General features: G+C 46.8%; 1 protein-coding gene across 6 annotated transcripts in view; it reads left to right on the forward strand.

Moving 5' to 3' along the window:
* Positions 1-16,799, forward strand: part of PUF60 (poly(U) binding splicing factor 60) — a 270,749-nt gene extending 253,950 nt beyond the window's left edge. For all 6 annotated transcript variants that reach the window (XM_078686583.1, XM_078686581.1, XM_078686586.1 and 3 more), the window contains 3 exons: positions 10,817-10,952; positions 11,767-12,002; positions 14,377-16,799. In XM_078686583.1, the coding sequence (XP_078542709.1) occupies positions 10,817-10,952; positions 11,767-12,002; positions 14,377-14,676 (672 nt within the window). In that variant the 3' untranslated portion in view covers positions 14,677-16,799. The remainder of the gene's footprint in view (positions 1-10,816; positions 10,953-11,766; positions 12,003-14,376) is intronic.
* Positions 16,800-23,068: the final 6,269 nt, after the last annotated feature.

The raw sequence follows: 23,068 nt of genomic DNA on the forward strand, positions 1-23,068 counted from the left end.
AGAACTTCTGTTGCTCTATGCATGACCATTGCATAAGAAGAGATCTCAGTGGCAGGACCAGGGGGTGACAATAATATCGACTCCGGAGAGGTATCAAGACCACTGGCTTCTTAAAGATTATCATACCAATTTTCCGCATGGTATGGTTGCACAATTTGATTATCTGCATCGTAATCATTGGCAGAATCTGTGCTAAGTAAGGAATGCAACATATGTCTTTCCTTGTGGGTAGTGGCAAGGTGAGTAGGGGTTGTGCCCCTTCAATGGAAGCAGATTGCTGCCTCTGTTGAAGTCGTGGCAGTGCCACAGCACACCGCTTTCTGGTACCAATGGAGTCTTTAGCGTCAAGGTTCTTGAAACCTGCATGGACCGTGACGCTGGAGGTGGAGTCTGAACAGGAGCCAGAGATGACCAGTGAGGGTCCAACTGGCGCCAAGTGCCAACCCACCAGCGGCACCCAAGATGGAGAGCCTTTTGGCTCCTTGGAGAGCATGGCCTCACAGAACTCTTTGATCTTCCTTGATGTCCTGGACAGCCCCGTAATGCAGGTTGTGCCAGAACAAGTTGCGGTATATGTTCCAACACCAGTCTCCGGATTGAGATCGAGAGGCATGGAGGCACTCTTGCGCCATCTCAGGAGTAAGAGTCAAGCTTTGAATTTTTTTCTTAGACTTTCCTGAAAACTTGGTTTGTGACTTAGACCGACATCTGGAACAACTCCTGCAACTTTGGACTGAGCAAAGTCACTACAGGCTTGATCCCAGGAAAACCCGAAGAGTATTTGTTTGTAACGGTCATTACAGGGTTTAGAACCTAGTGTTTTGGGAGATGACCTTCCCCTGTACACTAAGTATTATGGATGAAAAGCTATGTCATGGGATGCGAGGCCACTCCGGATCCGTATCTGGTGGCGCAGAAAGAAAGGGATGGACGTCAACTCGCAGGAGTGGTGCCTATATAGGACCTGCATGTTATTTCTGGAGCAGAACAGCAACGAGGCAGTACTGCTCAAACGTTTTCTGCTAGTCTGACTCTTGGGTAAATCCTCATAAGGTGAGGAGTCTGTGTTTAGAAGTCTCTTAAAACAGCTAGGTTGGTGGTCAAGGGCCCCTACTTGGGTGTCCTTCTACCTGTCTTCAATCCTACTGTACTTGGCCTCAGATGAACCAAGAAGGAACCCAGTTTTATCTTTGTTTGAGCTTTACGAAGTTTCAGTCATCAATGCTTATATGATACTAAACTGAAGCCAAGTGTGTGCGATTCCCCTCAGGGTCACTTGTAAGGTAGGATGCTACCCGCTGTATCGTAAAAAAAAAAAAAAATTACCTGCATTGTACATGCTTGGCCTAGATGTTGAGCACGTTTGGTGGCAAACCGCTGCCCTGAAAAGTATTGCATGTAACCTAATACAAAGGCAATGGCTCATTATCCACACATACTATTGAATGCCTTTTAGTCCGGGAGAAGTGAAACCACTTGCTAGCCAGACAAACACCCTGACCTCTTCTCTTGCTGTAGGCCAAAGATTAGAGTGGTACAAAGTGTTGAAAGAGGGGTGTGGGGTGCAAGAGATTAGCAGCAGCATAGCAGGTTCCCTTTAACAGTAGATGGTGATTGTATGGTGTAGGAAAGTGACCCTCTTTAGGTCTCGCAGACCTATTCCTGGAGCGCGCATGCCCTCCTCGCTCTGTGAGGCTTATTGTGATCAAGACACTTTCAGAAGGGCACTTGAAGCCCCGCCCATCTTTTTGATTCACTGACATCATCCTCCATGCTAGCCTCACGATTGAAAAGGAGACTTCTTAGTCCCTCCTTGTTACCACCCTGTCTCCTTTTGGGGCGGCCCACCCGGACTTGATCTGCCAAGATTTGCTCCTAAACCTTGGGTAAACTTTATCATCCAAACCTCTGATTGTGTTACTGCAACAGTACTATGTACAGGGTCCTAGAAGCGGAGTCTGCCACTCTTGTCAGTTTAACCCTATCCAGTATGTACCCATGCACATCCAATTAACTCCCTAGCCAAAGGCTGATAACAGGATCGCTGCTGTCGGTGTCATGGGTGGTACTGATAAGGGGAGAGGGGTAATGGAGTACTTGAGCACTGGGACACCTATGCTGGTTATATGCATTGTACTGGCAAGGAGAAATTAATGGAGGGGTACCGCTTCCATGAGTGGTTGGGGGGGGTAGTATATTTCTCCCAATAATTGTTAGACACCTGCGATGTTTGTTTTATATTTGAGATTATCTTCTGCCTCATTCTACCCAGATCACAGTTTAGTGGCATCCCTCATGGGGCACATCATGCTGCAATCCGGTATCAAAATGCCGCTCCTGTACCCAGCACTGTTGAAAGGCGGCGAGATGGCGGTTTTCTCAATACATCTTTAATTAAAAATAGCTGACGGCTGCCATCTGTGCTCGGCCACCCTTTGTGGGCCCATGTTATTGGCGGTCGCCAGTACTGATACTAGTTTGGGTTTTATGTAGAAAAAATGAATTTCTAGAATATTCGCATGCTCTCCTCCATCTTTATTAGGCATCAGCGGGGTATTTGGGTTATTAGTGTGGATCGCCTAGGGCACCAACACAATTGCGGTGAGTAGGGCGTACTTTGCTTTTTCCTCATTCTGCGCCAACCTTCGCGCTCTTGCTCCACAGGATTTCACAGATACGATGCCAAAGATGGAGCTGGCCCTGGGTGTTCATTTGTTCTTCTAGCCAACTCTTCAATTTACCACGGCTGCCGCCCGCTGTTGTTTCCTTCTCCATGGCGCACGGGTGTCTCTGCATGTGAACTGCAGGTTGGTCCAACATGGTTTATTGCCCCTCACAGCATTTGCTCCACCGGCCAAGAACAAGGACTACAGCAGTTTCCTCTTTAAAACTTAAAAAAATGAAAGGGTATCTGTTTGAAGTTTCTATTGCCATTGTTAATAACAATGCCTTTTGTGTATGTTTTAAAAAAGAAAAACAAAAAACATTGTCATTTACAATGTCAATAACTCAAACTAATGTCAAGGCGAGACTTATTGTTTTCATGGTCATCGCCACTTTTTGCCAGGAACTGGTTTCCTGCTAACTAGGTTTCCGGTGCCAGATCTCTTTCCCAAAACTGTAAAATTGTTCCCCCAATTGGCAAAACCTTTAGCACCCTCTGTAAGTCCTTAGTAAATTGTACCCGGGTACCAAAAGGCTGAGTTACTAAAGGGGGCTGGAGCATGAATAGTGCCACCCAAAGGGGCCCCTCACCAAGCACATGCAAGACTGCTATTGCAAGCTGCTTGTCTTGGTGCAGACAAAAGTGAAAACACAACATGTCACACATCCCTGTGTGCGTTGTCCCCTACCACTGCATGTAGTATTTTTAAGTCACCCCTACAGCAGGGCAGCCACCCCAAGACCGGGTGCTGCAGAAGCCTGTCTGGGAAGAGGGTGTACAAGGCAAACAGTGGGAGATGATGGCCGGAGCGCTAAACTTTTCAGACACTCGCCCCCAGTCACAGATCCGGATTGAATCGTTCATCATTCTTTGGCTCACTTCGCCACCTCAGTTCAGACCTAGCTATATGCAGATCAGGCTTGACCCAATGCCTGATTGGAACAGTCCAGTCCGAACTGCCAAGCCTGGTCTTCCCTGAACCGGAAACAAGCATCCTCCCACAGGATGACCTGCTGATTAACCTTCCTTGGGCGGTAAGCCTGAAAGGGCTGCCGCTTTTGAAATGCAAATCTTACTCCCTCTCACAAGAGAGGAAGCTGACCCCTTTGTCCAGGATCCCCCATGGCACCTGGGCAGACAGGAAAATTAGCTAGTCTGGTAGGCGACCCACCTCTTGGCTAGCGTGAGATGGACACAGTTTTTCTGAAGTAGCCATCTTTGTGATGGCATACTTGAGAATTCTGGGACGGGGTTATGCCCATTTCCCACAGGAACTGGTCATATAGGGGAGATAGTGACCCCAAGGTCAGTAGGTTCTTGGCTACTTCCCGACACTCCCCTTACGCCCCTAAATTCAGCATTTAGGGGAGACCCTGGCACCAGAAAAGCAGATCGTGACGACCTAAGAAGAGGGGCACGAAGAGTCGCGAAAGTAGACTGAAGAGAGTACCAGGCTTGGCTCCAGCCCGGCTTATCTGCCATTCTCTGCCTAATCTATGCCAAAGAGGACTTGTCCTGCAGCTGTGTGCCTCTAAAACTCTGGAAGGACTGCCTGCCTTTAAGAAAGCCTCGAAACCAACCATGAACCTGTTCCTAAGAAATCCAAAGAAGGCTCTGAGGCTTCTGGAAACGCCAAAAGCAGACCCCTTAAACAGGCACTGCACGCATTGCCTCCGGTCCGAGTTGAAATGTGCCAACACGATTTCCCAGTCCCGGAGAGCTCTAGTCCTTGCTGTTTCACCCCGTCCAGGACTCCCCAAGTCTCCTGCAGCCTCTGCACACAGGCCCCCTCAACCGCTTCTATAAGGAAATACCTGGTGCATAAAAACACCCCTACATCCATCGCCCCTGGGCCTTGGAGAAGAAGGGCAAGGACAGTATTTAACAAGCTTTGCAGAGAGATAGCTAGGCGAAGTGCCCAGTATTAACTGGAGTCAGGCAGCGAACTTTGTAGATAATTCTCTTGCGAATCGGTAGCCAATGAAGCAAGCGCAAAAGAGGGGCAGATGCCGTTCTCGCTGGAAGTATGAGGATGAGACATGCTGCTGTATTTTGTACAACTTGCAATATACTTAAAGCAGTCTAATTTATTGAAGCCAGTAGAGCATTGCAGTAGTCCAAGTGACAGAGTGCTTGGACAAGTGTTTTTCTTGCAAAAATAGGGAGTGAGGGGAAGACTCTTTCCTAATAAATCTAGAATGTGAAAACTAGTGGCAGTAACCTGGTTTTTCATGCTGAGTCCTTGGTCGAGGTGTATGCCCAGATTTCTTACAACCAGTTTGGTGGAAGGGGCATTGCCAAGTTATGAAGACCACTATTCGGGTGTCAAACTGCTGAGCCTTGCCAAACATCATAATTTCGGTTTTGTTAGCATTCAGCTGGAGACAATTAGCAGACATCCAGGATGAAATAGCAATCAAGCCTGATGCGAAATGGGCTTTAACATTCTTTAGGTCATGATACAAAGTAAATATCAACTGCGTGTCGTCCGCATATGAAAAGGATAGAAAGTCAAACTTTCTGGCAGGGGGGAGGAGGGAGCATATATATTAAAAAGCATGGGGCTCAAACAGGAGCCATGGGACACCCCTTTATCCACTTTCACAGTGCGCAATTTGTAAGCTCCCAAGGAAATTATTTGAGTGCAATCCGTTAAAAAGTCCTTCAGCCATGATAATGCTGTCCCATCAATTCCTACCTCCTGTAATCTCAGCAGCATTTTAGAATGAGAAAGTGTTGTATGCCACTGAGTGGTCCAACTTGCAAAAAACACAGATGATGGACAGAATGTAGAACAATGTCATACATTCACCCCAGTACAAGGATCTGGGCCTAAATCCATTGTTTTTTTGCACTCCACACCACCCTGGGTTAGACACTGGCTATATGCAAATCAGCTCTGACCCTGTGCCTCATGGGAACAGTCCAGTCCGAACTACCAAGCCATGTCTTTCCCAGACCGGAATCAAGCATCCAAGGACCGGTTTCTGGCTATCAGCCTTCATCAGCCTGGATAGCTTGACTCCAATGGTGTGGAGAGCCTGGGACTCACGTCTGAGCATACCCAGCCCACTCGGGGTGAAAATTGCAAAAAACACAGATGATGGGACAGAATGTAGAACAATGTCATACATTCACCCCAGTACAAGGATCTGGGCCTAAATCCATCGTTTTTTTGCACTCCACACCACCCTGGGTTAGACACTGGCTATATGCAAATCAGCTCTGACCCTGTGCCTCATGGGAACAGTCCAGTCCGAACTACCAAGCCATGTCTTTCCCAGACCGGAATCAAGCATCCAAGGACCGGTTTCTGGCTATCAGCCTTCATCAGCCTGGATAGCTTGACTCCAGTGGTGTGGAGAGCCTGGGACTCACGTCTGAGCATACCCAGCCCACTCGGGGTGAAAATTGCAAAAAACACAGATGATGGACAGAATGTAGAACAATGTCATACATTCACCCCAGTACAAGGATCTGGGCCTAAATCCATCGTTTTTTTGCACTCCACTCCACCCTGGGTTAGACACTGGCTATATGCAAATCAGCTCTGACCCTGTGCCTCATGGGAACAGTCCAGTCCGAACTACCAAGCCATGTCTTTCCCAGACCGGAATCAAGCATCCAAGGACCGGTTTCTGGCTATCAGCCTTCATCAGCCTGGATAGCTTGACTCCAGTGGTGTGGAGAGCCTGGGACTCACGTCTGAGCATACCCAGCCCACTCGGGGTACTGGGGATGCTCAGACGTGAGTCCCAGGCACTCCACACCACTGGAGTCAAGCTAGCCGGGCTGATGAGAGGTGTTACCTCGAAACCGGGCCGGTCCTCGGATGCTTGATTCCGTTCTGGGAAGGACATGGCTTTTGTAGTTCGGACTGGACTGTTCCCATGGGGCACAGGGTCAGCGCTGATTTGCATATCGCCATTGTCTAACCCAGGGTGGTGTGGAGTGGAAAAACGATGGATTTGGGCCCAGATCTTTGGACTGGGGTGAATGTGTGACATTGATCCACATTCTGTCCATCACTGTTGTGTTTGCAATTACCGCTCTAAGTGTACTGGGGATGCTCAGACGTGAGTCCCAGGCACTCCACACCACTGGAGTCAAGCTAGCCGGGCTGATGAGAGGTGTTACCTCGAAACCGGGCCGGTCCTCGGATGCTTGATTCCGTTCTGGGAAGGACATGGCTTTTGTAGTTCGGACTGGACTGTTCCCATGGGGCACAGGGTCAGCGCTGATTTGCATATCGCCATTGTCTAACCCAGGGTGGTGTGGAGTGGAAAAACGATGGATTTGGGCCCAGATCTTTGGACTGGGGTGAATGTGTGACATTGATCCACATTCTGTCCATCACTGTTGTGTTTGCAATTACCGCACTGAGTGGTCCAACAGCACAAGCAGTGAAGGGGTTGTTATCAAGAGAACACCTAATGTGATTGGTCACTGCAGCAAAGTGGTCTCGGTGCTGTAAAAGGGTCTAAAATCCGATTGGGACGAGTACGGCAGGAAATTTGTTCCAAAGTACTCCATAAGTTGGATATTAATCTGACTCTCCAATAAGTTGCCCAATTGTGGAGTAAGAGAAATGGGTCTATAGTTGATCAGATCGGTAGGGGGTAAATTTGTCTTTTTCTAGATGGGAGTGACTAGTGCTACTTTCCAAGCCAAGGGAAATTTGCCCGAGAAGATTGATAGATTGAATAATAAGCAAGTAGCAGAGGCAAGTTGAGAGGACAGAAGCGGTCATCTAAGCTGGACAGATATCAAAGGGGGACACCGATTTAGCCTTCGCTAATGCTTTCTGGATAGACTGGCCACAATAGCTTAAATTTGCTTAAGGTGGACTATTGGTGGAGCATGGGGTCCGGTCTTAAGCTCCACACTGTATTTCCGCACTAGTATTTGAGAAATTCCTTAATTTTACTTTGAAAATGATCCACTAAGAAATCACAGAGTAATTGTGACGGTGCAATATCAGAGGGGCAGGCTCATGGGTTAAGAAAGGAATTAAAGACCTTTAAATAACATCTCTGGAGGAGTTTCTTGCCTGATTAATTTAGTTTGAGATCTATCTAACCATATATTTAATATATAGAGAAAGCGAGAGATATAACCGTGCAGAACTCTGAAATATCAGGGTCCGCTTTTGAAAGTGAAAATAAATTATATTTAAAAACTTGCTTATCTGAACAATGTTTCTCTGTTGCCTAAACATATATAAGGAGACTATTTTTATTATTAGGTGTGGATCTCCTTCATGAGTTGTGTTATTTATTAATCATTGTGTGTATTTGCAAATGTCTTCCCTAAGGCTACTTGACCACACTACCCCCTAATAGAGCACTTTGGGATTGCATAGCAAGCACCTGTCCACTAGTAAGGGAACCCCTGGACTCTTTACACTGTATATGAACTTATTGGTTCGAGGCATGTGGGCTGCTGAATTCATATCTATAGCATAGATCGCCGCTGGCTCCTCCCCTGGACTACAGTGCGCATGGGCATCGACTCCATCCCCAGATTGTTTTTTTCCACCATTGGGTTCGGATGCATATTTGATCTCTCGTTCGAAATCGATATAAACTTTCTTTAGGCTTGAAGGCCTTTTTCCTATAGCGTCGGTATTGTCTTGCGTTCGGTGCCCGATTCTGTTCCGGCTCAGTTCCCGAGTCGGACGTCCAGAGGAGTCGCGTGGCTCTTCGGTGCTCGAGGCCCAGTCGACGCAACCATACTTATTCGACGACACATCATGGAACGGAGCCCGTTCAAGAGATGTCCCGTGTGCAACTCCAAGTATCTCCACATCGATGTCCACCCGGTGTGCAACAAGTGCCTGTCGCCGGATCACGATGAAGCCAACTGTATGGCTTGTTCCCGTTTTCGAACCAAGAAGACGATTCGACTTCGGCGCGTGGCGCGCCAGGAGGCCCAGCAGACGGCCCCTGCCCCGGTGAACATTTTCGAGGGGGATGAAGCAGACGAGCAGGAAGATCGAGAGACGATTTCAACTTCAGCGGCAGAGATCGACTCCGACGCAGACGTCGAAATGCTCGACACAGAAGACGTCGTCGACTAGGTAGGAGACGCCTATGGGGCCGCGGAAGATAGCTCAGGTGGCGAGCTATGCCCCGTTCCAACAATAACTAAGGCTCAGGTAGAGGGATCGCCACATGGCCTTACCCAAGATCTTGCACCTGGATCCACGGTCTCGCCTACGGGCCCGGCTACGGACACTTCTACGGAGCCGCCATTGGTCAAATCGAAACCGAAAGTGAAAGCTTCGGTCTCGACAAAACCGAAAGTAATAGAGACGCCGTCGAAACAGAAAACGTCTGTCGCTCTGGTCGCCTCCTCGTCTTCGGACATGTCGGGGCAGCCGAAGCCAAAGAAGGTTGTCGATCCGGTGAAGTCGCTCAAGGGTGTCGAGCCGAAGTCGCTCAAGGGCGTCGAGCCGAAGACCGGGGCAACGAAACCAACTGTGAAGGCCGCCGACCCGAAACCGTCGGCGCCGAAGGCCATCGACACTGACAAAGGACACGCTGTCGATCCTGCTCATCGGCCGGAAAAGGCCAAAAGTGCTGTTACGCTCGAGTCAACACATGCTGGTGGACCGAGAACACCTGTCGGGTCGACGAAACCGTCCGCATCCTTCACGAAGCAGGTGTCGGACTCGTTGCAACGCATCAGAAACAAGGCTACCGCGGACGATCCGAAGGATACTTCCACCCTGAAGCCCGGTGCCAAAACGCATAAGTCGACGGCGCCGATCCAGTTCAAGCTGCCGCCCAAAGTGGCGCTGAAGGCGTTCGCGCCCAGGACGGTCGACGACGCGACCATGCAGGTGTCCACGGGCCCGAAGCCTCCTCAGGCCGTTGTGAGCACACAACGTCGACAACCCCTACTGGAGGAGCAGTCGGAACAATTTATCGACGCCAACACCGGTAAACTTTCCTTCTACAAGCGTATTACGCCGGCACAGCCTATGGAGTCCTACACAATTCCTTTGAAAAGGAAAAAGGCTTCTACGGATTCCCCAATTCTGGTTGAACCAATTAATCCACGGCCTCAGGACATTGCTCCACCCTCACCCACTTACTCAGATGTGGATGCTGAGTGGGCTAAAGAACGGTGATGGATTAAACCCAGATCTTTTGACTGGGTGTGAGTGTTTGATTGATTCAGATGCTCCGTCCATCACCACCCCCTTTTGTACCGCTTTTGTCCGCCATAAGTGTGGCAGGGTATGCTCAGACGTGAGTCCCTTGCTCACTTTGCCACTGGAGTCAAGCAAGCCCGGCTGAAGACGGCTGTAATGCCAGAAACCGGTCCTGGGAAGCTTGATTCCGGTCCAGGGAAGACATGGCTTGGCAGTTCGGGCTGGACTGTTCCCAGAAGGCACAGGGTCAGACTAATTTGCATATGGCCATGTCTGAACTGGGGTGGCGGAGTGAGCTAAAGAACGGTGATGGATTAAACCCAGATCAGTTGACTGGGGGTGAGTGTTTGTATTGTCAACGCTCCGTCCATCATCACCTTTGGTTTTTCTATAGATATGAATTCAGCAGCCCACATGCCTCGAACTGAATATGCTACTTACCAGTATGCATCTGTTCTTGGCATGTAGGGCTGCTGACATTCATATCGCCCGCCCTCCTCCCCGGCGCCTGTAGCGGCTGCAGAAGTTACACTTACTCTTAGCATGGCCATCGCTCACACTGTTACACTCCATCTTCGCCACAATGGCTAAAAACAATCTGGGGATGGAGTCGATGCCCATGCGCACTGTAGTCCAGGGGAGGAGCCACCGTGATCTATGCTATAGATATGAATGTCAGCAGCCCTACATGCCAAGAACAGATGCATACTGGTAAGTAGCATATTCAATATATCACATAAAGAGACAGCTTCCTACATGTGGCAGGAACTGTTGTATGTATGTGCACTCTGGTTGGACAAAGTCAGCCAGGTCTGCAGTCTTCACTCCTATCTCTACTGAAACCAACGTGAGGATTAGGTGAGCAATAGAAACATATGAGAAATGTTTCCAGATGTAGAAATTAATTGGTTTATGTTTACAGAAGTATCAATAACCCTGTCTAAATTGTGTGATTTTTATGAGTTGATGCATGTGTAATCTTTTATTTGCAGGAGGCGGTTACTGGAACTGGTGTCCTAGCTTCATTAGGTTCTCCAGGTTTGGTGTCTCCAGCACTGACATTAGCACAGCCCCTGGGGGCATTACCGCAGGCTGTCATGGCAGCACAGGCACCTGGCGTCATTACAGGTGAGAAGATACTCTTATATGAACTCTTTCACTGAAGACTGTCTCCATCCCCTAACACATAAGACAGCAGCCAATCCATCACCAGACTGCTTTCTGTGGCCACCGACTAGGTTTATTCTCATGAGGCACTGGCTGCTGAATCAGTACTGAATGCAATGTCTTGTTGTGAGTGTTACCTGTAATGTCCTGTAATCTAGACCACTTAAGTAGTGAAGATAATTTGTGTCATGTTTTATTGTTACCCACTTATGTCCAGCACTAAGAAAGTGTGTATTGAAATAGTTGACTTAAAAGAGTTCATAAACTAACGTAAGATTTCTTTTTTTGTTCAGATATCTTTATTGCATATTAAGAGAAATACAATAGTAATACATTAACAATACACTAGTGCAAGATGAAATCTTAACTATAATCGTTCAGTCAAGTATTGAGGCTAAAAGGATTCCATACTAAAAATCAATGGACTATGATAAAAGGGGAATTAACCATGACCTTTTTTAAAAGATAATTAAATATATATCATAGTAATAAATGATATAAAGTTAATGAACTGCAAATCATTTTACTTAATTGGGTTATGTCTCAAAATTGTGCTTTTATGACTTGAAAGTCAGACATTGCTAGGAGATATTTTCAGTGTGAACTGAACAACATTTGGGTACCGAGAACCACATTTTAGAAATCTAATGATCTAATATAGTTTGTCAAATGGACTAAGCTTTCATAAGGTTTACAGCTATACTTGGTTTGAGACGATGACAGCAAAGCACAGCTTTCTTGGCCACAAATTGTGAATTACTTTGTTCCATTTTAGGTGTGACACCAGCACGACCTCCCATCCCAATCACTATTCCTCAAGTCGGTATTGTAAACCCAGTGCTGTCTAGTCCACCCACGCTGAACTTGCTGGAAATTAAGAAGGAGAAGGATGAAGAGGAGATCTTGATGGAAGCTGAGCGGCCAGAGATGCTTAGCGAGCAAGAGCACATGAGTATATCGGGAAGCAGTGCCCGTCACATGGTCATGCAGAAACTCATGCGCAAACAGGAGGTAAGGAGGCACCACTTGTCCAGGTGCTGGGATAAAGCGAGCCTTAAAAAAAAAAAGCTATGTCCGCTTTAGAGTTGTTGTGTTAAGCAATAGGCCTATTACAGTTTTGAAAAAGAATTGCTTCTCTTTATGACCCACAATGTCACAGCCTTCTTCCTCTATATGCATATCCTTTATGTTCATCTCTTGCTATCTTGCACTGGGACTGTATTTGTAGTGCAATTTGTTACCTATCTTCAGGGCTTCCTTCCATGCGGCATTTGAATGCTCAGCTTGGTGAGATATAACGCCACTTTTGTGGTCTAAAAATATACCACCCAAGATTAAGCAGCTTTCCTTGCTAATGCCTTTCACACTTACAACCCTTTGCAGTAAATAAGAGGGCGACGCTGATGTGTATGCAATGTAGATAAGAGGTGGAGTCTCACCAACCCTACTGATTGGCATGCTTTGTGTCTACTTGGGTAATATGAAGGCCCTGCTTCTCACAGGCTACCCTTATCAATTTTAGTTGCAGTGATGCCAGCTTAGCTACAGCAAAGGTCACCATTGTCAGTTGGATTATATCCTTCACTTAGGTTAGCATAAACATAGGATAGACCCCATCTGTTTGACTGCACTAAACTAAGGCAACTCTAGTGACAAGCAAGCTTTTATGTAGGACAGCTACTGGGATACACCACTTGCTTTTTAAATGGATTAATCCCTTTCAGCCTTCTCTTGGAAAGATGCATAATTTGTCCTGAATGTTCTAAGGAACCTTTGTGCTGGTGCCAAAGCTGCTTTCATCTTTTGGCATTACTGTAAATACTACTAGCGGGCTGAGAACAGGAGCTAGACCAGAATAGTTATCTTTATGATCAATCTTTCTTCCAGCTTATTGGCTCTAAATTGACACCATCCTGTTTTCTCAATTTTTATTTATTTTATAGAGCTGCCCACCCTAGTGCAAGTCAAAGTAAATGAAATCAAAACAAATAATTATTCAAAGATATTTAATGATAACAAGTATGACAATCTATTTGCAGACAAATGTTAACAGTTATGAAGGGGTAATGGCTAATTATGTATATCTGTATACAGGAGAATGATAACATAAGAGAATGATGGTTGGAAGATGTAGGTGTCAACACATCATTCAAAATATTGGAAGGCATTAATTGACCATTGCCTTAGAGAAGCAAAAGGTCAGGATTTAGAAGCGTGTAAAGGATTACAGAATGCAGTGGTTAACGTCTAGTACATTTTGGTTTTCAAGCCAATTTTAATTGTTTGAGGATGCCAGCCATCTGTTTGTGGAGAAACAACTATATATATTAGGGGAATTTGTTAAGCACAAATGTTTCAGCTTGGGGAAAAAATGTGTAGATTGAATTGACATTAGAGGAGAGCTTGCTACTCACTCTTTTTTCTCTCCAGTGTGAACAAGATCAGAGGGGGAGGTAGGTTGGGGTGTTGAGTAGCAAAGCTTTATATCTGAGGCAAGCTGTTTTGTAGATACTCCATGCCACTAGATGAAGCCAGTTCAGTGAGGTCATAATTGGTTTGATGTCAGTTTGTCTTACCAAAAATGAATAGAGCTGCAGAGTGACAGCTTTTAATGGTGTAAGTTGGGATTGGGGGTAGGCTATTTAGTAAAGAGTTTCTGTATTTGATTCTGGACATGACTAAAACATGCACCAGATTATTATTTTGTCCGATTTAGCTCCAAAATTGCAATTTGCATTCCTGACTTAGTTATAATGTGGGAACCTACATTGAGTTTAAGTTTAATACAACTAAGTGCAACTAAAGTTTAGGATTTTAATTTCATATATGATTCTAGGTACATTCCTAAATGTGCTGATAAATATTGGCTTATCTGTCCCATTTCTTGTTTCTTGCTCTATACAGTTATCCACATTTTTAGGTGCTGTGATTTATGTGCATACTGGTTTCGCAGGTTTGCAATTCTCTGATTAGCCGCATGGAAGGGTATTTTTGCTAATGGCGGTAACCTTGCTGTTGATGATTTCTGAATGAACACTTGAATGAACAAGGTGATGCAATATGTTAGAAACCTTTTCCATGTTTGCAATTAGTAGGTTGACTATTTTTTTTATATGGGGTGAGGTCTCTTCCACTCCTTTTCTGCTATATTTTTCTTTTCCTCACCATCTTAACACTGCTACCGTTGGCATCTTACTTTGAGGTGCGTTATATTTTAGTTTAAGCCTATGCACAACTCAATAAGTATAGATGTTTAAAAATGTAATGAGTTTTTCAAAGTAAACAACCAAATAAAGTTATGGTCTGTCTTAATATTTGCCTGGTAACTGTTGATCATATCCTGAAATTTAGCAATGGTACTTAATTTTTTTCCTCTGATTTTCAGTCAACCGTAATGGTGCTCAGGAACATGGTGGATCCAAGGGACATAGACGATGACCTGGAAGGAGAGGTGACAGAAGAGTGCGGCAAATTTGGAGCAGTGAACCGGGTTATCATTTATCAGGAGAAGCAGGGAGAAGAGGAGGATGCTGAAATCATCGTGAAGATCTTTGTCGAATTTTCAATGGTCTCTGAAACCCATAAAGCCATCAATGCATTGAATGGCCGTTGGTTTGCTGGCAGGAAGGTAGTAGCGGAGGTGTATGACCAAGAGAGGTTCGACAACAGTGATCTCTCGGCATGAACAGACTTTTAACTTATCTTCTTTTTTTTTTTTTCCAACATTGTAGAAATATGTGAGTAAAAGTTTTCCAGTATGTCTTACGAAAGCGGCTTTGTTCAGTGTTGTGTGTGAATGGACGAGTGCACGACTGGGTGAACGGGAATACTTGTTTTTTATTGTTTTCTTTTTTTAAGAATAATCAGATAACTCTCCTGGCTACCTTTGTAGCCAAAGTGAAACTTTGAGCCTTTTTGTTTTCACACCACATTCTAGTATGCCAGCTGCGAAGTCCAGCAACATGGATAGGGATGCTAGTAGCTAATGTGATCTCCATACATTTGTCAGTTTCTGCTAAAGGTTTTACAATCCTACACCCAACTGCTTATGTTACATAACGTTATATACTTGGTGCTTTGAGTGCACAGTACAAACTGCTGCTGGGATTTATTTTCTAGTGTGCAGGGCCTCCCTTATTCAGTTTTCACTTGTCTTAGCCTCCCGGTATTGTGACCCAAAATGCATCCTTGCATGACATTTCCCAATTGCCTAGTTTTAATATTTATAATCCCTCAAACGCCCATACATTTATAAATCTCCATCTCAGCCTGTGTGGAGACATCCTGATAGATCATGCAATAACTTCACTTGTCAAGTTAAAACACTTGCCTTCTTGTTGCGCTCTGCTGCACATGGCCATCATTCTTGGGATGTAGAAATGTTGACCATTACCAGTATGTCTTTCTTGATTTAAGACCCCAGTTTTTAGCTAATAATTTACCTCGGTGTCAAAGCATACCTTGTTCTCGGCCTATGGTTTGCACTCAAAACTGCTCATACTGTAGTAAATGTCACAATTGGCTCAATTTTAACCACCTTCATACAAATACCAATATTCGCACCACTGTTTGGCGAGTCTCAGTGCGTCAAAATTGGCCATGCTGTCAGACCTCTCCAGTATAAAAAGGTAGCCCTGTTGAGTAGAGGAAACCAATTCTAATCCCTCAAAAGGAGCGATAAAATACAAAGGGTTAGTGTCACTGAAAGAGCCTAAGCCGTGCGAGTGGTGGGGGTACATTTCTATTATTGGCTCTGTAGTCTAAGGGATAATGAAGCAGTCTCCCAAATTAAAGTACATTTATCCTGAGAAGGCTATACGCACTGGTATAAGGGTCAACAATTTTTTCTCCTCATTAAACCTTTGGGTCAGTCTGGAAACTGTAAAAAGTATTCACTTCACAAGAGCAAACAGAAGGATATAATAATGTGGGAGTAGGCTATATAGCATCCCATTTATTGTTCATTCGCTTTAGTTTTTCAATGCAGTTTTCAGTAGTCTACATTAATTTCCGTCAGACAACACTCTAATAACTATGTAAAACCGTCTCCTGCGTTGATTATGTACGCAGGTTTGTGCTTCAGTAAAGTTAAGATTTTGAGGGTTACATTTTGAAATAAAGAATATTTTGATTTCCACAAGGTTATACCATGAAAGCACAATTGTTAGATGGTTCAGGCTCGACAGAAACATTTAAACACATTTCGGACAGCATTCAAAGGATCTTACTTGTTTTCTCCTAGACATTGTTTGCATGATAATAGTTAAATATAAGAAGTGAATGTTTCACAGCATCTATTTATAAACCCAAAAATATACTGTAGTCTGCTAATTGAGTAATTGCATACCATAAACATGGTTTTGTATTATGTTACTGCCTTGTAGTCCCCCTGTTGCACTCAAGCATTTGGAGCATTCACTGTAAACTCTGCACTTCCAAACAAAACAATAGACCTAAAACACAGAAGAACTACTGGGAAATAGCTTTTAAAGATAAAATGAATTGAATTATTGTATATAACCTCCTTCTAATGACACCTGCAGAAATACATGCGAATATGAACTGCGACTTGGATGACGTAGTAGAAATTTACAAGTATTAAGCACCGGCTAACCCCTTCCCATGCATTGAGTATATGCTGAGCCAGCGCCTGGTGTGTTATAAGTGATGTGATGGTGGTTCGGACATTTCGAACCTGATTACCTGTTGTCCAGTGTGGTGGTGACTCGAGTACTCATGATGGAAACGTTTTCTCCTCATTGAAAGGTTTTTATTTTTCTTGTATAATAAATTGTGAAACTGGAAATATTTCTTGTTTATTTGCGCTTTTTTTCAATTACCACTCCATTAACCGGTTTCACCACCGAAGCACCCTTACTTCACAACATGATACACTGGCAGCACCTCTTTTCACAGTAGTCTATTCTGTCGGACCACACTGATTCAGATAAGATCCACAGCACCAAGACTCTGCGATCCAGGCATGGGGGTGATCATTTGGAAGAATATCACGTGTACCCCTAGGTTGCTGACCCAGAGTCTTATCCTGCCCAGGCCTCCACACACCTCTTATCGCACCATTGCATATTACGCAGTTATCCAAAGGGTGGCACAACACCATATTAGGCTCCAGGCAACAGATGATGCGCTGCCTCCAGACAAGGAGCGCAGGAAACAAGTGGATATAAGGGCAGTCACTCACTTGAGCATTACCGACTCAGTTGGACTGCTCCCTTGATGCAACCATTCTCAATGGGGGGAGGTGGAGGAGTAGGTCAAGCACCTCCCAGAGGTGTATCGTAAGTGGGGACAAGAACTTGTCCCAGATGGAAAAATAATTTCAACCTTCAATATTCAGTCCATTCTGGACTCTATTGAGACTGCCTCCATGGAGATAAATACCACTATTGTACTGAGATGCCACACTTGGTTCAGTGTGCCTGGTCCAGGGTAGAGTTGCAACAGCACCTCAATAGGGTCTTGTTCTATGGTGAGCATCTGTTTGCAGTAGGCGTGAGCAAATAAATATGTCGAGACCGCTTTCCAGACACAAACACCCAGGTCTCCCTTTTGAATGCAGGAGGCAAGAGGAGGTTGGAAGACTTCACCACCTGCACAAAGTAAGGAATACCAGAAAAAACAGTTTTTTCAGGATAGCCAGGGACCCAGATACTTAAGCAGAGTTGGTTAACGTGGAAAAAGCATAGGTAAGGGAAGAGGAAAGTGGCAAGAGCGCCACAACCTACAAATAGTGACTCATCCTTTATTCCTGCTCCAATTGCACTACACCTCGGGCGGGGGGGGGGGGAAATGGGGTACGGGTGGGCGTTAAGGTTTTTGCGGCCACAATAAAAGGAAATAATCACAGTCAACAAAGGGTCTACTTCTGGTGCTTTTAGACATCAGAACTCTAGGACCTCATGTGCCAGATTGCTAGATTCAAATGCTAAAGTCTGGTTACCGTAAACATTTAGAAGAGTGTGTAGATCTTGTGTGAGGCATGTAAACCAACCATGTGAGCGTGCTATGCTGCAAAGTAGGAAATATTTGTATGTTGCTGCCTAGCAAAGCATATAAACCCTCTAAATATCAGTTCAACATACTTGCTGCATTTGACAAAGGTGGGATTGGCATACACTTATGTTCATTCGTGTACACGTCACTGGAATACAAAACAGATAACATTGTTTGGGCATATTAGGCACCCTCAGGGTCTCCCCTAGGTGTCCCTTTTAGGTATTTATAAGGAGGGTCCCTATAAAATGTTTTTCATTTGCCCTGGTATTAGTGAAATTGCACATTCACTCCCCACATTGCAGTGAAGCGCATCTCAAAATCGACTTTTGTGCTAGGAGCACTGTGGAGCGAGGACATGCAATATTCAGGACCCATAAAGACTTCCCTAGGTGTTCCAGGGGTGGGGGGCCAGTAGATACAGTCCGGATCCTTATAAAACATGTGTTCGAGGCATGTGGGCTGCTAAATTCATATCTTTTGCATTAGATCGCCGCCTAGTGTTGGGTCCGGATGATCGCACATTGTTGTCCTGGAAGAGTCTTCGAAGTATCCTGAGATAGGTGGCTCCTCCCCTGGACTACAGTGCGCATGGGCATCGGCTCCATCCCCAGATTGTTTTTTTCCGCCATTGGGTTCGGATGCGGTCTCGACGGCTCTCTGTCGAAACCGAGAAAAACTAGTTTTTTTTTACAGCCAAAAGGCCTTATATTCTTACGTCGGTATTGTTTGCGCACGGTCTCGAGTTCTTCCGTCTCTTTGAGTCGGAATCAGCGGAGTCGTTTCACTCTTCGGACATCGAGGCCTTCTCATCGCTACACGACCGCAACTTTTCAGCATGGAGCGGAGTCCGTTTAAGTACTGTCCGCTCTGTGGGTCCAAATACCCACATATCGACGTCCACCCGGTCTGTAAGAAATGCCTTTCACCAGACCATAACGAGGACAACTGCAGGGCCTGCGCAAAATTCAGCTCAAAGAAGACACTCAAGCTTCGGCGCGCGGTGCGCCTTGAGGCCAGACAAGCGGCCCCGGATCCAGAAAACATCTTCGGCGACCGTGAAGAGGAGGACCAGAGCCATCATCTTCAAATCTCCCCGCCCGAGACGGAGGTCGAGGCGGATCCGGAAGACGACGACAGTCGTGGGTCAAGGCCTTGAATACGTCGACGAGGTAGGAGACGTCGAAGAGATTTATGGGGCCGCGGAAGATAGCTCAGGGGATGAGCTATGCCCCGAAGGTTATGAGGACCAGGCTCGGGTCACGGGATCGCCGGTCGGCCTTACCCAAGACCCCGTACCGCAAGCCACGGCCCCACCTTCAGGCCCGGCCATGGACATACTTGCTACGCAGCCCGTATCGAAACCGAAACAGAAACCAACGGTATCGACTACATCTAAAATGGCCGACCCGAAAACGAAACCGAAACTTACGGACTCGAGCGTCCCTAAGATGGCGGCCGTCCCACCAAAACCACCTAAACCCGCTGCCTCATCGACTCCGTCGACCACCGGTCCACAGAAGTCGAAGAAAACCGTCGATTCGACGGTGTCGAAATCGGCGCCAGAGGAGGTTTCCTCTAAAAAGGGAGTTCGGCACGGGTCAACAGCTGCGACGCTGTCCAAGACCGCCAAAGACAGCGACACGGCTTCGGTTCCGACTGGGACTTCGTTAGTCGGACGCGTGGTGGAGACGGAGCCGGCAAAGTCACACGGATCGAAAGCTGGACCATCAACGCATCGGTCCAAGGACCCTGGGTCGGCGACTGCGGCATCATCGTCCAAGACTCAGAAGGGCCAACAGGACGTCGGATCCGAGGGCAAGGTCAAAACCCCCTCGTCGGCGACAAAGTCCGCTGTAAGCGACGCGTCCCCCATCGCCTCTTCACTGCAGAGGATCAGGGAGAAGGCCTCTGCTACATCGGCTCCGATGCCGTCGCCACAAAAGCCGATGGACATTCCAGCAAAGCCTGCAAGTAAACTTCTCTTCCTTCTGCCGCCAAAAGAGGCGCCGAAGGCCTTCTCAACAAAATCGACGCCAAAGAAGTCAGATTCTTCGACATCTGGAACACTTTCAAGTCGACTACGCGACTCGGAAGAGGATTCTGAGCGTTTCATCGACGCAGACACGGGCAAATTGACCCTTTACAAGAGGAGGATCACTTCTCAGCCAGTGGACTCCTATGTTATCCCCCTAAAGAAGAAAAAGATTGCTCAGGACGCTTCAGCCCTGATGGAACCTATCCAGCCTCCTCCCAGAAGGAGCCCAACACCTTCCCCAGAACACTCTGAGGGTGAGGGGTATGATGAAGATGACCAATACACTTTCCCCATCAATGAACCCGATGCACAGCAGGATTCATATGATGACATAGGTGACCAGGGCACACAAAATGTGGGGCAAGACCCACAGCCTTTCAGTGCACGTGCATCCCCAACAGAAGATTCTGCAGGTTTTCATGCACTCATTGAAAGGGCAGCGGCTAATCATGATGTGGACATGCATGCTGACCCAGTAGAAGAAGACTTTCTATTTGACACTTTTTCGGTCTCTGAAAGGACAGTAAAAACACTGCCTATGCTCAAAGGGGTCCTCAAGCATGCTGCGGACATCTTTAAAGAACCTACCAGGGCCAGGGTGGTCAATCCACGTATCGAAAAAAAGTACAAACCAGCACCTGCAGACCCTGCATACATTCGGGGACAGTTGCCGCTGGACTCCCTTGTGGTCGCAAATGCTCGCAAAAGAGCCAACTCCCAAACAACGGGTGAAGCTCCTCCCCCGGATAAGGAGTCAAAAGTGCTAGAGGCAGGGGGCAAAAGGGTAGCTGCGCAGGCTGCCAATTTCTGGCGTATTGCGAATACACAGGCACTCTTGGCACGTTATGATAGGGCGCATTACGACACCCTAGAAGAAGTTATACAACACCTGCCTCCGCAGTTTCAAGAGGGTACCAAACTGCTTATAGAGGAGGGCAAACTAATCTCCAATGCAGCCATAAAGTGTGCACTTGATGCAGCAGACACAGCAGCTAGGGCCATTAACACTAGCGTCATGCTGAGACGACAGGCGTGGCTCCGCATTTCGGGGTTTAAACCGGACATTCAAACAACCATACTCAATCAGCCCGTCAATCCTGATAGACTGTTTGGTCCTGATGTTGACACCACCCTAGAAAAGATTAAGAAAGACACCGAAACTGCTAAGTCTATGGGGGCCCTACAATCACAACAGTTCCGTGGCAACAATTTTCGTCGCTCAGGTGCACGTGGAGTCACCAGAGGACAGATGTGTCAACAGTCACAATTCTCTAGAGGTGGAGCGCAATCCTCGTACCCCAAGCAGAACAAAGGGGGTTACCGAGGAAACAGCACCAGAGGACGTGGCAGAGGAAACAACAACTCCCGCTCCTCTGCCCCAAACAAACAGTGACTCTCTGTCACTGCCCCCCGACCATTTAACACCTGTCGGGGGGAGACTACAGCAGTTCCTGCCGGTCTGGAGAAACATCACCACAGACAGGTGGGTGCTACAACTTGTCCAGTACGGTTATTGTCTAGAGTTAAAGTCCACTCCACCCAACATTCCACCAAGGCAACGACATATGTCCGCAGAGCATTTGCACTTATTGCAGCAGGAAGTAGTGGCAATGCTGCAAAAAGGCGCAATCGAGCTCGTGCCAGTGGAGGAGGAGGGCACAGGGGTTTACTCCCTGTACTTCCTTATTCCGAAAAAGGACGGATCTCTCAGACCCATTCTAGACCTGCGTCCCCTCAACCTGTATACACTCTCGGAACATTTCCATATGCTTACACTGCAACAAATTCTTCCCTTGCTCAACCAAGGGGACTTCTTAGCAACCTTAGACCTCAAGGATGCTTATTTCCACATTCCACTACACCCGTCCCACAGAAAATACCTCAGGTTTACTATCCAAGGCAGGCATTATCAGTTGAAGGTCCTACCCTTCGGAGTGACCACGGCCCCGAGGGTGTTTACCAAGTGTCTGGCGACAGTAGCGGCGCACCTCAGGAGGCAGAACATCCATGTCTACCCCTACCTAGACGACTGGCTCGTTCAAGCCAAGTCGGAACGGCAGTGCGCCGCGAACATGTCGACTACCATTCATCTCCTTCACGATCTGGGATTCTCGTTTAACTACCCAAAGTCGCATCTTCAGCCGGCGCGTGTCCGGCAGTTTCTAGGTGCGACAATCAATACCCTGACAGCCATGGCTCAGCCAAACCAAGTCAGGATAGACAGCATGCAGGCGTTGATCCAAAAGTTCAGACCACAACACTCGCTTCCAGCGAGAGTGTTCATGCAGTTAGTTGGCATGATGGCCTCCTGCATCTTCATAGTCCCTCACGCACGTCTACATATGCGTCCGCTCCAGGAGTGCTTAGCAAGTCAGTGGACACAGGCCCGGGGACAATTGACAGACCTAGTGTTGGTTACCAGTCGGGCATACGACTCTCTGCATTGGTGGACTCCACACAACCTTTGCAAGGGCCGACTGTTCCGGGAACCAGTGCCACAGATTGTCCTGACAACGGACGCATCTCTCCAGGGATGGGGAGCTCATCTGCTCACTTACACGGTGCAGGGACTATGGACAACGCAGCAACAGAAGATGCAAATCAACTATCTAGAACTGATGGCAATCTTCATGGCACTCAAGTCCTTCATTGTACATCTGTGCAACAAGGTAGTGTTAGTCCGGACGGACAACATGACCGCGATGTACTACATTCAAAAGCAGGGGGGCACCCACTCGCCACAGCTGTCTCATTTGGCTCAGAGCATGTGGAAGTGGGCCATTCAGAGGAACATTTTCCTCATGGCAGAACACCTCCCGGGCAAGGACAATCAGATGGCGGATCTGCTCAGCAGATACAGCCATCAAATGCACGAGTGGGAGCTACACCCATCAGTACTCCACCCGTACTTCCAGCAGTGGAGTCATCCGGAGATAGACCTGTTTGCCACAAACGAAAACGCAAAATGCCAACACTTTGCCGCCAGGTTCCCTCACCCACAGTCGCAAGGGAATGCGATATGGAT

This window comes from Lissotriton helveticus, chromosome 4_1 (assembly GCF_964261635.1).
Source record: "Lissotriton helveticus chromosome 4_1, aLisHel1.1, whole genome shotgun sequence".
In the NCBI taxonomy this organism is placed as follows: Eukaryota; Metazoa; Chordata; class Amphibia; order Caudata; family Salamandridae; genus Lissotriton; species Lissotriton helveticus.